At 45.4% G+C, this 18,345-nt stretch overlaps 1 protein-coding gene across 4 annotated transcripts in view; it reads right to left on the bottom strand.

Moving 5' to 3' along the window:
- Positions 1-6,730, bottom strand: part of IGSF5 (immunoglobulin superfamily member 5) — a 53,646-nt gene extending 46,916 nt beyond the window's left edge. For 2 of the 4 annotated variants that reach the window (XM_055570379.1, XM_055570380.1), the window contains exons 1-2: positions 6,581-6,730; positions 2,706-2,785 (exon numbers count right to left, since the gene is read on the bottom strand). In XM_055570379.1, the coding sequence (XP_055426354.1) occupies positions 2,706-2,766 (61 nt within the window). In that variant the 5' untranslated portion in view covers positions 2,767-2,785; positions 6,581-6,730. The remainder of the gene's footprint in view (positions 1-2,705; positions 2,786-6,580) is intronic. The other 2 variants (XM_055570381.1, XM_055570382.1) reach the window with 2 other exon arrangements.
- Positions 6,731-18,345: the final 11,615 nt, after the last annotated feature.

Genomic DNA, 18,345 nt, shown 5'->3' with positions numbered 1-18,345 from the left:
ACTAAATGGCACATAAGAGCTCCAAGTGAATATTCATTCACCAAGTGAAGAAACAGGATGATCAAGTTCTGTATAATCCGCCACGCTGGGTGTAAGGTGGAGAGGAGAGGGCTGGCAGGAGCCCTCTGGGTACACATGGAGGCTGCCTTTAGCTACTCAAAGCTAAGTCTAAAAAAGAAGGAGTCTACCCAAAACTTTTCAAGCCGCCTAGGGGGTCAGAATTTTGCAATGGATCCCCACCCACCATGGGGCTCTAGAATTTACCCATAATCCTCACTGGAAGGGTTGACGCTGAAGCTGAAGCTCCAATATTTTGGCCACCTGATGTGAAGAGCCAACTCATTGGAAAAGACCCTGATACTGGGAAAGACTGAAGGCAAGAGGAGAAGGGGTCTACAGAGGATGAGACGGTTAGATAGCATCACTGACTCAATGGACATGAATAAATTAAACTCTGGGAGACAGTGGAGGACAGAGGAGCTTGGCATGCTGTAGTTCATGGGATCTGTAGTTCATGGGATCGCAAACAGACACGACTTAGCGACTGAACAACAACAACTTCTCCCCTCTTGGAATAGCCACACCCAAGCTTCAACCCAATCCAATCCTGCCTTCAAAACAGTGAGTGAGTGAGTGAAGTTGCTCAGTCGTGTCCGACTCTTTGAGACTCCATGGACTGTAGCCTACTAGGCTCCTCTGTCCATGGGATTTTCCAGGCAATAGTACTGGAGTGGATTGCCATTTCCTCCTCCAGGGGATCTCCTCAACCCAGGGATCGAACCCAGGTCTCCCGCATTGTAGACAGACGCTTTACCGTCTGAGCCACCAGGGTAAATGGCTCAGAAGAATTGTAGATATGGAATTTAACAATTTCCCACTAAGCCATTGGAAGAGGTTTTTGCCACTGTGACTGAGAAAGTCATGTGGGAGCCATATCCCGGAAATATGGTGGAGCCTGGTTTGCTAATCCCATGAATCCTTAAGCTCTGCACCCCATGAGTCCCTAAGTTCTGCACAAACAGAGAAAATGTCTTCTTTCCAGCCTACAGGCAAATGCACATCAAGCACCTAAAAAAATGCCTAACACCCTACACAAGACAGAGGCCGTCCAAACATCTCTGTCCCCAAATACATGTTAACACCCCAGAGCCAGCTTCCCTTGTCTTAATGTGTAAACACACCCGAAACCAACATTTATGAAATAGTCCTGACTGCACCTCACACACTCTGATCGTCCCTGTACTATTTTATTTCTGTTTTAGTTATGTTTTCACTGCTGTCATGGACAGAGTTTAAAACACAACAACAACATTATCTAGCCCTCTGAAACAGAGTTTATAGGTGTATATCAAAGTCAAAGCATTAGTCACCCAGTCATGTCTGATTCTTTGCAACCTCATGGACTGAAGCCCCCCACGTGCCTCTGTCCATGGGATTCCCCAGGCAAGAATACTGGATTGGGTAGCCATATCCTCCTCCAGGGGGGTCTTCCCAACCCAGGGATAGAACCTGGGTCTCCCGTATTTCAGGCAGATTCTTTACAGCCTGAGACACCAGGGAAACCCATAGGTGTGTTTGGTACAAAGCAAGCAAAATATCTACACAGCTAGAAGTCAGAATAACAGTCTCTCTAGGGAAGGGGTGGGGGAGAGGCTAAAAGAAACATTTGTGAAACGTTCTTGGGCTCCTTGTTGATACACAAAAGTGCTCAGTTTGTAAAATTTCATCAAGCTGTACCTTTACGACTTGCACAGTTTTCTATATTCTTCAATACAGCACCTTAAGATCACTGCAGTAAGAATACCCTGAGGAGTTTAGAACTAGCTAGGAAAACAAGAAAAACACACCAGAAGCAATGAAATCAGCACAAGACATAGTCAAAAAAAGCTGGAGTATAAACTGGTTACTTTAAGCACCCCAGGGTCTGCACTCTCCATCTACTGCAATGCAGAATCTGACTGGGAGACCCTGGCCTGGGACACCTGGAGTCCATTCTGAATGACACCCTGGGAAAGTTCCAGACTGAGAAGGAGCTGTTGGGAGGACCAGAAGGTCTCACAGGCGATGGGCCCCTTACTCTGTCATTAATGGGAACTAGGATGATTGTCCTGAAAAGTGCAAGGTCAGGAAGGCTTCAGAGAGGAGGTGATGGCTGAGTCAGGTCTTCCTTGAAGACCAGGTAGAATCAGAGGAGAAAGTTCAGGCAGGAGAATGGAATGCTCTAACAAGAGCATGGACTTTGGGAAGGGACCACAGCAAGTCTCCCAAGGCGAGGACCCCGCAGTGGAGGACTTGTGGGCTCACAGGCACATGAAGGACCTTTCTGGAGTAGGGCTGGCATGGCAGGTAATGGACCCCACTGAGTGGTAAAGAATCTGCCTGCGATGCAGGAGACCGGGTTCAGTGCTTGGGTCAGGAAGATGCCCTGGAGGAGGGAATGGCAACCCCCTCCAGTATTCTTGCCTGGAGACTTCCATGGACAGAGCAGCCTGGCGGGCTACAGTCCCTGGGGTCACAAAGACTCAGGCACAACTGAGCACACGCAGGCACAGGCAGGAGAAAGTGGAGGGAGGAAGGGGACCCAGTGCAAAGAGCTCAACAAAGAATCTCTGGGCAGCCACGCTCCCCAGTGGCCCACTCCAGGTGCCTTCTGCCCACTCCAGGAGGATACCCCAGAACATCCCACCAAGCTCCGTGGTCCCTACCTGCCAGCACGGCCAGGACCACCAGCACGGCCAGGACGCCTCTCTCGGCAGCTCCCTCCATCTCACATGTTCCTGCTCACCTGGGAAAGCAAAGTAGGCAGGTCACAGTTGGTCCCCTTGTAGAGACCCATGGGGACCCTCCCAGTGTGCATGTGTCCCTGGAGAGATGAATCAGCACTTCTCAGCCTGATCAGCAGTGGCACCAGCCTCATCTGGGAACTTGTCGGTGGTTTGATTACCTGGTGGTGGTGGTTTAGTTACTCAGTCATGTCCGAAACTTTGCCCCATGGGCTGTAACCCACCATGCTCCTCTGTCCGTGTGATTCTCCAGGCAAGAATACTGGAGTGGGTTGCCATTTCCTTCTCCAGGGGATCTTCCTGGCCCAGGGATCAAACCCACATCTCCTGCCTCGCAGGGAGTCTCCTGCATTGCAGGCGGGTTCTTTACTGCTGAGCCACCAAGGAACTTCTTAGAAAAGCAGATTCTCAGGCCTACCCTGGACCTACTGGATTAGGTCTAGGGGGTGAGCAGGAAGAATTCTGCCCAAAGTTAAGCATAGGACCAATTCTGGTACATACTCATGTCTGAGAATCACTGTATTAAGTGATCTTGCTCCCAAGCCCATGCATAAATCATAGAAACACCTACTATGCTCTACAATGACCACAGAATCACTGACTGAGAGGTCTGAGTGTGGGTTTACTTTTATTCCCTTCCATTATATGGATGGGAATGGATGCTCTAATCACTGAGAAAAAACAATCCTACCCACAAGTTTACATTATCAGAAGAAAAATAGCAAAATGAAGACCTAGATCATAAGCTTATTAGAAGGTGGTAAGAGGTATGAAGACAAACAGTGGAGAGGAGTGTGTGTGAGGGGGTGTGTGGGATGTGCTGGCTGATGTTTCAAAGGAGAGATAGGAGAAAGGCTCCCAAGAAGGTGTCCTATGAGTAGGGAAGGTGGTGAGGTGACAGGCAGGTGGGTAAGTGCAGAAGGGCCTCCCAGGCTGAACAGCAGGTGCAAAGGCCCTGGGGTGAGACTGTGCCTCTGTGTTCGTTTGCAGAACTACAGAGAGACTCTGGGGCCTGGGCAGAGAGTGAAGGTGAGTGGAAGGGGAGCGGTCAGCGTAGACCAGGTGAGGCCTTGCTGGCCCCTTGCAGCACAGGGCCGTCTTGTCATGCACATATCTTGGCCCATCCTTTTTTCTGTGATAACCTTCTTGCTCACTCCCTGTCCCCTCATTTTTAGTTTTATTCTTTCCTTCTCCCTGGGACAGGCCTGTCCAAGACTGTCATCAGCACTGCTTGGAGCATTTTAGTCGTCCACTGAATGTATTCTAAATTGTCTCTAGAAACACCTGCTCCTCAGCCCCAGGGAAGGGGCTCTTTATTTCACCCATCCTTAGCACAGTGACCTGACCTGCCAGGAGTTTTCACTCTGGCTTTGGCATCCACACAAATTTCAAACCTCCACTTGGGGGATACAACCCATCCCCCCAAACTGGGGGGCAACGGGTTCCATCAGAGACCCTGCACAGGGTTCTGTGATGAGATGGCCCACACACCCTGGGCTCCGTCCTATCTTCTCTTACAGGACGTAGGAGGCAGGCCCCACAACAACCCACAAGCAGAAATACGAGAACTGAAATAGACACAGGTAATAACTGCATCGCCTTCACCTGCGAAAGGCGCTGCATACAAGCTGCTGAATCAGAGTTGGGGTGGGAAAGATTGAGGACCCCCAGGCCCGTGACCCCCTCTATACATGGTAGCATGTCACTGGTTGCTCACGAGATCACGAGAAGGAATGTGGGATTTCCCCCTCTTTGTTTTCTGATGACTTTGGAAAGTAAACTTCAGCCTGTGTATGAAACCACGTCCACTCGTGTGCAATTGTGTCATGTAAGGGGTCGTGGTACCTGTGCGGCAGGAGTGTCCCACCTCAGCCTCTTCCATCATCGAAAACAGACTCAGCAAATCCCTGCAAATATACTTTGATTCCAAGCTTCCCAGGAGAAGGGCGTGGCTACCCACTCCAGTGTTCTTGCCTGGAGAATTCCATGGACAAAGAAGCCTGGCAGGCCTACAGTCCCTGGTGGTCCCAGAGTCAGACATGACTGAACAACTAACATTTTCACTTTCACCAAGCTGTCCAGCAGCTGAACACAAACTAAAATCATGGGCTTCCCAGATTGATCCAAGATCCCAAATTACCAAGCACCAAATAAATCATTTACTAATTTTTTCAAGGTTCGATGAACACAAGTGGACAAGTCAGTTGCTCGGCAAGTCACCTAGAATCTAGGCCAGAGCAGAGGATGGAGGAGAAATTGAGCTGCCGAGTTATAAAAGTCACACATTTTACCAAAAGCAATAAATGTGAAGTGTGGACCCAGCATCACTGAAACTGCAGCAAGAGCTTAAGGTCCACCATGAAGTATTTCTAGTCACTGATGGTCAGGGTCACTTGGGCTGCCAACTAGGACCAGATGACAAGTCACTTATTCTCTGTGTGACAGAACGAGGCCATTCCCAAAAGCTCAGCAGCAGCCCCTGGGCTGGGATATAGGAACACCCCAAGTGCTATAGGAACTCGGATGTGGATTTGTGAGCAGACCCTATTCAAAGGGTGTGTATAGAGAGGAACTGTCATCAGGTTGATTTCAAGTTGTAACTGAGCTCAGACAAGTCCCTTTAATTACAGGAAATCTCTGCCAGGTAATTTGCAAGTTCATATCTTGGTGGAGTAGTTTGAGATTTCACTTCTCATTCATTTTATTACAGAAGACATGCGTTACCTGCTTTTAGTTGAAGAACTGCAATGTTAAAAGTCTTAAATCTTATTAAATTGCATCAGGACAGGATTTAAATACCAACCACTCTTTACTGCCCAGACAAGGCAGAAACACTGAGCAGACCCGTCTGCACCCAGCAAGCTCGTCATCTCAGGAAGGAAATTGTTGAATTTGATCATCTGATTTATTTACCCATAACACACACACACCCTTATGGCTGGGTTCTTGGAAACAGCCTGATATCACAAAATTCAGGGGCTGCAGACATCCTGTCTTAGGCATCAACATAAATTCTAAACCCCAAAACAAGGAAGACAGTGAGAATTTAAATGCACACAAGGGGCTCTCTACAAACCTCTATGTGCACATACAAAGGCACCAAGGCGCCTCCTCCACCCAGTACCTCAGCTCAGGGCGCCCCCATATTCAGAGGGGTGCTGACTCTGCCAGCCAGATGTGGAGAGTCTTAGAACTTCCAGAGATTTAGAGCAATTTCCCTTCCATCAACCCTCTCACTGGGGAAAGATATGTGTGTATGCTCAGTCGCTCAATCATGTCCAACTCTTTGCGACCCCATGGACTGAAGCCTGCCAGGTTCCTCTGTCCGTAGTATTCTCCAGGCAAGAATATGGGGTGGATTGCCATTTCCTCCTCCAGGGGATCTTCCCAACCAAGGGATCAAACCTGAGTCTCCTGCATCTCCTGCATTGCAGAAGAATTCTTTACTGCTGAGCCACTGGGGAAGCCTTGGGGAAGAATAAACGGCATTTAAAGTCTGTCCAATGAATAAGAGGCATGCCAGGAATTTTCCAGCGGAGTCTCAGCTTTCACGGCAACCCAAGAACAGCTCCCAGTGAAGCTAGAATTGAGAAACAGTCTAAAATTCCTACACTCACAGGGCATCCCAGTGTTCTCATTTTAACTCTGTGGAATTTGGGAAACAGATATGCCTCAGATTGCTCTTTCCCCCAAGGCCAGCTAGCGGGCCTCCAGGAGCTAAGCACCAGCTCCCCCGGAGGAAGCCGGTACCTGCGGGGAGTCCACTGGCCACACACCAGGCCCACGGGGTGTCTCACCTGTGGCAGGTGTATCTGGCCCTCGGGCCTTCAGCGAAGGTTCTCGGTCCCCTCTTTCCTGCCTCCGAGCTCTCCCCACACAAACGCAGGAACAAATCTGTCGGCCACTGGAGAATCTGGACGGTGCTCAGCTGTTACCAGGAAGTGGCTCACGTCACAGGCCGAGCGCACAGAGGTGGCCTCCCGCCTCGGGCCCAGAGCAGCAGACTCTAAGTTAATCATCAGCCAGCCCGAGGGCCGGTCAGACGGACAACGCCCCACCTCAGGGCCACGGCTGCCCTTCCACCTGGCCTGCACCCCTGGTTCCCGCCCACGAGCTTTCTCACATCCAGCAGAGCCCCAGTGGGAGGACAGCAGCCCCTTTCTGCGCATGGTTGTGGATATAGATATGGACACGGACCCGGCCGGCCGCCAGCCAACCTTGCTCCCTGGGCTCCGGCACAGGCCCGGGGCTGGCAAAGCCGGTTCCTGCTCCCAGCCAGGTTCCTCCACGTCCACAAGAACAGGTTCTTTTGTGAAAGAAAAAAAACAAAGTCCTGAGGGTGAAGTCCTCTGGAGTAGAGCCAGCTTTAAAAGTCAAGTCCTGTTTCCCATGGAGGGTTCGCTGGAGAACTGCTAAGAGATTTTCTACAGACGTCCCAGACCCCAGCCCCTTGGAAGCGAATCAAGGAACTTCGCTTTTCGGAGCATTGATAATTCCTAAAAAAAAGTCATCCCCCCAAATCATGAAGCAACATCATACCAAATTGTCTACTCTCTTACGGTTCTTTCTGAGTTTCTGGCTGGTCTCCATTCCATTCTAATCCAGTCATGGAACTCAGGGCAAAGATGTGAATCTTACACTGAGAGTAAGACCCTGGAAAGCAATGAATATGGGAGAAATACTGTGCCTTCCAGATGAAGGGATTCGGAACACACCACCCCAAAACATGCCACTTTGGCATAAAGATTATTTTTAAGCTGAAGATTGAGATTCAATAGATGCAAAAAAAAGAAAAAGGGAAAAATAACCTTCTCAGAGCTTTCCTTTTCTGATTGAAAACAGCACCTTCTGGGAAATTAGGTTGCCATAAATTTCTCTCCAGGGTAGGTCTACTCCCAGAAGAGAAAACACAAATGAAACCTACTCCAAGTCCTGTCTCCAGGGGAGTTTATGATGCTAAGGAAGACAGAAAGACCACTCATGCCTGTGTAGACAAATGTCACCACAAATTTCTTAACTCCCATCTATCCTAAAAAAACTGTTCTTTGCCTAAGATAACTTTTCTCAACCGCTTCCTTTCTCCTAGTAAGTTAGCTGTGCAAGTCTTTAACCATTCAATGAGACAGTTACCTCCTTTATTGGCTCCCATATGCATACAAAATAAACATTTCTCCTCTTAATCCAGTTTAATTCACAGGCCTCAGGGACAGAACCTAAGAGAATAGATTTTTTTTTTTTTCCTTATCAACCAAGCTCTGGGGCTAGGAGCTGGTCATAAAAATGGTAAACAAGCAGGTAGACCTGGAGAGTCAATATATTTGTCAAATATCTCACAAATATACACAGGATTAAAGCATCTTATTTAGGAGCTGTGACCCCGAAGGACTGAGATAATTCAAAACTCAAATGATTCCAAGACAATGAGCCACAGGAACCAAAAAATCAAAGGCCAACATAGCTCATTTTGCCCATTGTGCTTTTTGGTTTTCTTGGCTTCATTCCATCCTGACATTTAGAATATCAGTCACCAGGCATCCTTTATATGTGGCATCCAAAAAGAAATGATACAAATGAACTTACTTGCAAAACAGAAAGTGATTCACAGACTTAGAGAAATGAACTCATGGTTGCTGGCAGCAGGATGAATGGCAGGAGGCCTGGTGCCCTGAAGACATTGAAGAGCCTCATGGGACCTGAATGCAAATAGCTGGGGGTGGAGGGGAGGGTGGGGGGGAACCTTGGATGCAGAGGAGAGGCAGGGTCCAGACTGAGGATTCAGACAAGAGGTTTGTCTTTAACTCTAATACAGAAAGAAACATCAAGAAGAGTGGTGAAAACTTTGAAATGGGGAAAAAAGATTATGGGATTATCTGATTTAATAGGACCTGAGCTGTCTCTGAGCTTCTGGAAACTCTTAAGTTTCTTAATTTTATGTGTCAACTGGATGGAAGCACATAGATAGTTGGTTAGACATCTTTTTCAGTGTGTCTGGGAAGGCACCTCCGGAAGATGTTGGCATTTGAATCAGTAGACTTGAGGAAAGCAGATTCCTTCCCACTGTGGGTCACATCAGGTCACATCATCTAGTCACTCAGTGGTGTCTGACTCTTTGCAACTCCATGGTCCATGAGGCTCCTCTGTCCATGGGATTCTCCAGGCAAGAATATTGGAGTTGGTTGCCAGTTCCTTCTCCAGAGGATCTTCTTGACCCAGGAATTGAACCTGGGTCTCCCATATTGTAGGCAGATTTGAGCTTCATCTAACCTTGTTGTTGCTGTTCTTGTTTAGTCATTAAGTCATGTCTGACTCTCTGCGACCCCATGGACTGCAGCACACGAGGCTCCTCTGTCTTTCACTATCTCCCACAGTTTGCTCAAATTCATGTATATTGAGTTGGTGATGCCATCCAACCATCTCATCCTCTGTCTCTCCCTTCTTCTCCTGCCTTCAATCTTTCCCAGCATCAGGGTCGAGTGCTTAAAAAGAACAGAAAGTGGAGGAAGGATGAATTTCCTCTCTGTCTGACTATTCAGCTTGGACATCAGTCTTCTTCTGATCTCAGAGACTGGCCCTCTTTGCTCTCAGACCTTCAGACTCAAACTGGAAGTTAGAGCATCAGTCCTTTAGTTCTCAGGGTTTCAGATATGGACTGAACCACACCACCAGCCCTCCCAGGTCTCCATCCTACAGACAGACGGTCAAGGGATTCTTCAACTTCCATAATCATGTGGACCAATTTCTCATAATTGATTACCGAATAAATAACTTATTGGTGCTGTTTCTGTAGGGCACTGACTAATACAAAGTTGTAAGAAACTGAAAGTAATATAAATGATTCTAGTATTTAGAAATGCAAATGAACTTCGACCAAAGATGCAATTGATTTTTGCCCTGAAGCTACTGACCAGTTCTGCATCTATTTGTAAATTTTTTGTTAACATTCATGATGGCACATAGATGTGTGTCCCTTGAATCATCCTTTGAATCTGTTGTAATGTCTTACTGGTTCCCTCATTAACTAATGAGTTAAATAAAATCTGGGACATATGTTTCTTTTCTATTTATATGAGAGCTATGATTTTAGACCTTTTAACAGCCCTTTGAGAAATTAAGTGAACTGGTGGCATGATCTCTGTGGAATATTTTTAAAATATTAAAAGTAACAGGTCAAATCATTAAAGTTTTACTGAGTCTAAACTCATACCACTTACCATACAGCAGGTCAAAAAATCAGATGAGTTGTTGCGGCAAGCAACTTTATTCAGAAAGCCAGCAGACTGGGACTGTGATGGACTAGTGTCCCAAAGAACCATCTTACCCAAGTGAGAATTCAGGCATCTTTTATACTAAAGGCAGGGCTGGGGGGATGGGGTTGTTGTAAACTTCTTGGTGCAGGAATCCTTTGTTATTGCCCCTGTATACAAAGGTCTGGTCACAATGTAACAAGATAAATGTTTTTCTCTGTTCTGCAACTTTTATCTCTATAAAGTGAAAGTGAAAGTGAAGTCGCTCAGTCATGCTGGATTCTTTGAGACCCCACTGATAGTAGCCTGCACCAAGCTCCTCCGTCCATCAGATTTTCAAGGCAAGAGTACTGGAGTGGGTTGCCATTTCCTTCTCCAGGGAATCTTCCCAACCCAGGGATCGAACCCAGGTCTCTCACATTGTTTTATCTCTATAGGAATTTTTCAAAAAATGTTATACCTTTAAAGGTCAGAGCCTTGAGAATGGACTATCCTATATGTTTCAGGCTATAGGTAAAACTCTTTTAGTGATCAATTTGTAACAAAAACAATATAACACAAAGATTAAAGAAACAGATCCCAAAGGCAATCAGATTTGTTCTTCCCTGTTACAAAAGTGCCCACATTTAACTGTTTTTCACTTACATAAATAACAATTTCCTATTAGGCTCAATCTAATATAAAGAAGAAAACAAAACCCATCTGAAAATATAACCCCTAGATAAGCATCATGATTTTTACTGTATAGCTTCTGTTGTTTTCCTCATTAGAAGTGGTAATATAAATTAACCATAGAAAAATTAGAAAATTCAGGTTAGCAGAAAAGGAAAGTGAAAGTGTTAGTCACTCAGTCACGTCCAATTCTTTGCTGCCCCATGGATTGTAGCCCACCAGGCTCCTCGGCCCATGGAATTCTCCAGGCAAGAATACTGCAATGGATAGCCATTTCCTACTCCAGGGGATCTTCCTGACTCAGGAATCAAATCCAGTTCTCCTGTATTGCAGGCAGATTATTTATCATCTGAGCCACCAGGGAAGCCCAAGCAGAAAAGGAGGAAATTTTTTAAAACAAATTTCTCTTAAGCCCAACATGCAAAGACAAGTAGTCAATAGCATGGCATCAGATCAGATCAGTCACTCAGTCATGTCCGACTCTTTGCGACCCCATGAATTGCAGCACGCCAGGCCTCCCTGTCCATCACCAACTCCCGGAGTTCACTCAGACTCACGTCCATCGAGTCAGTGATGCCATCCAGCCATCTCATCCTCTGTCATCCCCTTCTCCTCCTGCCCCCCAATCCCTCCTGGCATCAGGGTCTTTTCCAATGAATCAACTCTTTGCATGAGGTGGCCAAAGTACTGCAGTTTCAGCTTTAGCATCATTCCTTCCAAAGAAATCCCAGGGCTGATCTCCTTCAGAATGGACTGGTTGGATCTCCTTGCAGTCCAAGGGACTCTCAAGAGTCTTCTCCAACACCACAGTTCAAAAGCATCAATTCTTTGGCGCTCAGCCTTCTTCACAGTCCAAATCTCACATCCATACATGACCACAGGAAAAACCATAGTCTTGACTAGATGAACCTTTGTTGGCAAAGTAGTGTCTCTGCTTTTGAATATGCTATCTAGGTTGGTCATAACTTTCCTTCCAAGGAGTAAGCGTCTTTTAATTTCATGGCTGCAGTCAACAACTGTAGTGATTTTGGAGCCCAGAAAAATAAAGTCTGACACTGTTTCCACTGTTTCCCCATCTATTTCCCATGAAATGATGGGACCAGATGCCCTGATCTTCGTTTTCTGAATGTTGAGCTTTAAGCCAACTTTTTCACTCTCCACTTTCACTTTCATCAAGAGGCTTTTGAGTTCCTCTTCACTTTCTGCCATAAGGATGGTGTCATCTGCATATCTGAGGTTATTGATATTTCTCCCTGCAATCTTGATTCCAGCTTGTGTTTCTTCCAGTCCAGCGTTTCTCATGATATACTCTGCATATAAGTTAAATAAACAGGGTGACAATATACAGCCTTAATGAACTCCTTTTCCTATTTGGAACCAGTCTGTTGTTCCATGTCCAGTTCTAACTGTTGCTTCCTGACCTGCATACAAATTTCTCAAGAGGCAGATCAGGTGGTCTGGTATTCCCATCTCTTGAAGAAAGGTTTTAAAATGTTCTTATTTTATCTAATGTTTAGAAGCCAGGTTTTACTTACTTACCATGTTAAAAGCCTCTTCCTCCATATGAGCATTGGTAAATGCTCATATGTTTAATAACTAAGCATAATTCCATGAAAGGAAGGTGCATCACTTATCTGAACAAGATTCCCACTATTGGATGTTGTATGACTGGCACTTTTTACCATTGTACACAGTGGTGAACGTCATCATAGCTGGATCAGAGCATAAATGTGTAATGATTTCCTTAGGATTGGGTCTGAAAAATGCAACAGCTACTATGGAGACAGTAAAAAAGATCAGTGACTGTGGCCGGGGAAGGGGGACAGGTGGGAGGATAAAAAGGCAGAGAAGAATATTTTTAGGACAGTGAAAATATTCTGCATGGTTCTATCTCAGGAAATGCATGTCATTATACATTTGCCAGAATGTATGGAATGTACAGGGGAAGGCCATGTGATAACAGAGGCAGAGAGGGTAAGGATGCAACTATAAGCCAAGGAATTCCCAGGACTACACGCTGGGAGATGGAAGAGGCCACCTTGATTTCAGACCTCCAGCCTCCAGAATTGTAAGTCAATGAAGGTATGCCGTTTCGAGGCACCTAACCTGTGGTACTTTGTAACAGTTGCTCTAGGAGACTAATACTCCTAATTAACCAAACGACTTAAATGTTTTTCCATAAATTTATGCATTCTTATGAAATAATTTTAAGTGGTTAAAAAGTGTTATGTTTAATGGGTGGACCATAAGTTATTTAAATAATTTATTATTAAACATTAAGTTGTTGCTCTATTTAAAATGGATACCCAACAAGGACCCACTGTATAGCACAGGGAACTCTGCTCAATGATATGTGGCAGCCTGGATGGGAGGAGAGTTTGGGGGAGAATGGATACATGTATGTGTATGGCTGAGTCCCTTCACTGTTCTCCTGAAACTATCACAACATTGTTACTAGGCTATACCCCAACACAAAATAAAAAGTTTTAAACAAAACATTAAGTGCATCTATATTTTAACTGTCAGAAATCTTTTACTTGAACCACCATACACATTTCATGTATTATATAGAGAATATGTTGTTGTCTGTACAATTTTGTATCATTTTGGCCTTTTCATTGTTAATTTAGGCTGGTTGTTTCCAGGGTGATGCAGAACTTGCTAGAGACAATGAATCCCACAGTCATACACTCATGACGTACCTCTGTATCCACAAAATGAGTCCTTGGTTTGAGCTGACATCACGCAGGTTCCTATTTGATGACTCTTTCATCCTGAAGCTCTCCAATGATGGTGCTGGCAGCACGGGAGCAGGAAAGGCAAACCCATGTTAGGTGTCAACTCCAGTAAGAATAACTGACCTCCCAGCACAATTGAGGGACTGATGCGATCAATTTGCTACCAAATGACTGCTGGTCCCCCCAAGGCTGGTAGCCGGGCAAATGGAGCCAGCATTCAGCAGAGGTGGGGACTAGGTCAACCTTGGCGAGGGGGCTATGCATAACCTTTCCCATCCCTGCCATCTTGGCTACACCCATGGGCCATTGCACAGAATTGGATGATGAGGATGGACCAGACCATGAGACACAAGGATTTGCATGTCCATTCCCCAAAGCCCACCCACATTCCTTTTCCTTGGGCCTCCAGTGTCTTTGGCTGCTGGGGCTGATATGACAAAATACCATAAGTTCATCTACACCACTTGCAAAGCACAAATAGAGATACAAACACAGAGAACCAAGGTATGGATACTGAGGTGGGGCGGAGGGGTGGGATGGATTAGGAGACTGGAGTTGACATACGCTCGACTAAAAATAAAATATATAACTGATGTGAACATACTGTACTGCGCAAGGAACTCTATTCAATGCTCAGTGCAGTGCTTAGCCATTCAGTCACATCCAACTCTTTGCAGCCCCAAGGACTATAGCCTGCCAGGTCCTCTGTCCATGGAATTTGCCAGGCAAGAAAACTGGAGTGGGCTTCCATTTCCTTCTCCAGGGGATCTTGATCAACCCAGGGATCAAATCTGAGTCTTCTGCATTGGCAGGCACATTCTTTACCACTGGCACCACCTGAAGCCTACTCAGTGCTCTGTGGTGGCCTAAATGGGAAGGAAATCCAAGAAAGAAGGGATATATGCACACATGTGGCCAATTCACAGAAGAAACTAACACAACATTGTAAAGCAACTACACTCCAATTAAAACAAAATTAGGGGAAAATATCATAGACTGAGAGCAAGGAGCATTTATTTCCCACATTCTGAAGGCTGAAGTTCAGAGTGCAGGCATGGCTGGGTCCTGAGCTCTCTTTCTGGCTTGTACATGGTCACTTTCTTACTATGTCCTCACAGAACAGAGAGAGAGCTCCCTGATATCTCCTTATGAGCTGCTAATCCATCATGAGGATCCCCTGTCATGACCTCATCTAATCCCAGTTACCTCCCCAAGATCTTGTCTCCTAAGACCATCACTTTAGGGGTCAGGGCTTCAATATATGAATTTTGGAAGGGAGAGGTGTAGACACAAATCAGTCCATAGCACCCTGTCTCTGGTCTGACAGTCCTTCAACTTCTAGGTCTCCACCAGAGGTCTCCATCCAATTTTTGGTTGATTTTTTAATTTCCTGGTGGCTCAGATGGTAAAGAATCTGCGTGCAATGCAGGAGACCCAGGGTTCAATCTCTGGGTCTGGAGGATCCCCTGGAGAAGGGCATGACAACCCACTCCAGTATTCTTGCCTGAATAATGTCATGGACATCAGGCTACAAGCCCATAGGGTTGCAAAGAGTCAGACATGACTGAAGTGACCTAGCACGCATACACAGACTAAATGAAAGAGAAAGCTCTCAGAGTCTATACCTGTAGGTCAAGATCTTTCCTCTTCATCTCCCCTTCTCTAGCTCCCTTTCTGCACCAAACCCTCCCCTCTGAGTTGAAGGCACACATGAGAAATGCACACACACACATACACATGTTCATGCTCACACACATAAGGTTAAAAATTCATGTAATGAGATGGAGTTAGGCAGCAGATAACATGCAGTGGAGGAAAATCACAACTCCCCCTCCCCCAATGTCATTTTCTTATCGAAGTGAGTCTCATATTAAACATTTTAATCTCATTTCATTCAGATATACTGATGGGACTTAAAGGATGGACCAGTCCCTGGGTCCCTCCTTATCTGCACTCCATCTGAGATCCCGCAGGTCATCTGAACCCATAGACTCTTGCCATCTCTTCAAATTTTACCTTCTGTGAAATACAGTGTTCTGAAACAGCAGCCAACATTCACAGTCAACATTCACTTAATATTTTACTGTAACTTGATTTCCAGCTTAAAACACCATTACATACTTTAGTCTCACTCTAAATCATAATATTTGTGGAATTAAGACCATGGTTTTCTCATAATGTTTTTTTTACTGATTGACACTGAAGTCCTAATTACGAAAATTAAAATTGAGCTTGTGCTCCCTAGAATCTTCTAACAGACTGCTTGTAAGAAAATGGTCATCTGGTCAAAAGTCAGATTTTATATATTTAGTCTTGTTTTATCTCTGCAGGAGAAAGTTGTTTTCTTTTGGATCCACTGAAGGGTTTAAAACTCGCATTTGGATTCACATTTCGGGGGTGTTAGAAGCTTTATTTCAACCACAGTAGAGAGGAAAGAAATAGCATTTTCAAATGCTGAAAACCACTTGGGGCTTTCTATGTTGGGGAACAAAGGGGCCTGACTTTACACAACAAAAGAAAAAATATTCTGGTTCCTTTTTGAGTAAACCTAGTGACATCTGACATGATTATCACCAAGTAGTATTTATGAACTGTCACCGTTTCTCATGTTTAATAACTGCAAAAAGTAATATTTAAAACATGTTTAAGCATCTTGGCACGCACACAAAAGCAGAGTTTTACATTCCAGACAGGTAAAGCAGGCTTTGCAATAAAGCCACCAGGCAAGTGAGTCCTGATCTTTTTATTTGGAAGAGCGGAAAAACATGAGCAATAAACCAGATATATTTGGCAGAAAAGAAAATACAGTCTGACTGGGGCTTACTGAACACCTTGCCTCATTGCTAACCCGATGAGATGGCAAATTGGTTCTTTATGACACATCCCTAGGTTGTAAATATTCCCTACTGTGGCAGGATTAGCTGCAGCCACATATGCTTCAAATATACAGGACAGAAACCCCAGCAAACAGGGGCTCAGGCACATAGGTGTTTTTGATTGTAGAAAAAAGTCCAGAGGCGAAAATTCTGGACCAGTTCACAGAGTCCTTCCTTCTTTCTCCTCTGCAGCCTGAGCTGGTGGCTGGAGCAGCAGAAAGGGTGCACTGAGCAGTTGAGCCACCAGACAGCTGCTGAACTTACAACTCACCAGCCAGCGAGGTGGCTCAACTGAGACACCTGCTAACTAGGCGCGACACCTTCCCAGGAGGCACCCATAACACAGTGGCCAGAATTCAGTCAAAGGTCCGCTGGACCTACAAAGAAGGATAAGAAATGTACTCTTTTCTGTAACTTTTTATTTTGTGTCGGGGTATAGCTGATTAACAATATTGTGATAGTTTCAGGTGAACAGCTCAGGGACTCGGCCATACATATACATGCATCCATTCTCCCCTAAACTCCCCTTCCATCCAGGCTGCCACATAACATTGAGCAGAGTTCCCTGTGCCATATAATACGTCCTTCTTAGTTATCCATTTTAAACAGAGCAGTGTGTACATGACCATCCCAGACTCCTTGACTGTCCCTTCCCCCGGCAACCATAAGTTCACGGTCTAAGTCTGTGAGTCTGCTTCTGTTTTGTAAGTTCACTTGTATCATTTCCTTTTAGATTCTACATATAAGGGAGAGAAATGTACTCTTTTAACTGGGCATATTTTTAGCCCAAGTAAAAGGACTTAGAACAAAGGTGTGAATAGAAATAGTTTCACTGGCTTTTGTTATCAGCATAGAGAGAAAAATGGTCACCTTATCTGAAGAAGCAAAGTATTCTTTGATCCAAGCAATTTGTTTCATAATTACATGCCATCAAAAGTTTATTTCTTTCTAAAAATAAATCTAAACTTTCTGATCTCATTTGTTTTAAAAAGATGTATATTAATCAGGGACATAATTCTGACCCTAATGGGAATAAATTAATGTTTGCATCTTGCTTAGTGGGGCTTCCCTGGTGGTTCAGTGGTAAAGAATCTGCCTGCCAATGCAGAAGATGTGGCTTTGATGCCTAAGTCAGAAAAATCTGCTGAAGAGGGAAATGGCAACCCAGTCCAGTACTCTTGCTTGGGAAATCCCATGGACAGAGGAACCCAGTGGGCTACAGTTCAAGAGATCACAAAGAGTCACACACGACTGGGCTTCAGTCCATGGAGTTGCAAAAGAGTCAGACACGACTCAGGGACTAAACAACTTGCTTAGTGAACGCAAACTACTTTTTGATTTGTAATCACCTACAGCTTGAGTAATGTCTCGGTGAGGTAGGTTCTGGGGAGCATGGTCCTTACCACTTACCTCCTATGTGACCCTGTATTAGCAATGTCCCTTCTCTGAACTTACAACTCCTTGTGGCAGGCAAGCTCCCAGATAGTCTCAATAACTCTTGCCTCAAGGTGTCCTGGGCTTCCCTTGTGGCTCAGCTGGTAAAGAATCTGCCTGGGTTTGATCCCTGGGTTGGGAAGATCCCCTGAGTGAAGGGAAAGGCTACTCACTCCAGTATTCTGGCCTGGGGAATTCCATGGATTGTATAGTCCGTGGAATCACACAGAGTCAGACAGGACTGAGCGACTTTCACTTTCAGTTTCTTTCCTGGTGTGCCCTTGTGTAGTCTCCTCCCTTTGAGTCTCCTCCCTTCTAACCAATAGATACAGCCAAAGTGATAAGGCATCAACTCTGAGAGGGTAACAGGTAGGAAGGCCAAAGGTCCCCAAGCAGCAGGAGGAAAAGTGGCAAGACGTTTTTTCTCTTGATGAAACCGGTTCCGCCTAAGACTAAATTTTTTTCTCTTCTCAAACCTGGGGCTGATAATGCCTCAACAAACCAGTATTCATGTCAATTGTTTTATGGCCAGGGGATGACACACCTCACACCATCCTCTCTCTAAAATGCACATTGTGGGAGAGGGGCCTGGTGAAAC

Source organism: Bubalus kerabau, chromosome 2 (genome assembly GCF_029407905.1).
Source record: "Bubalus kerabau isolate K-KA32 ecotype Philippines breed swamp buffalo chromosome 2, PCC_UOA_SB_1v2, whole genome shotgun sequence".
In the NCBI taxonomy this organism is placed as follows: domain Eukaryota; kingdom Metazoa; phylum Chordata; class Mammalia; order Artiodactyla; family Bovidae; genus Bubalus; species Bubalus kerabau.
This window is presented reverse-complemented; position numbering and strand designations above follow the sequence as displayed.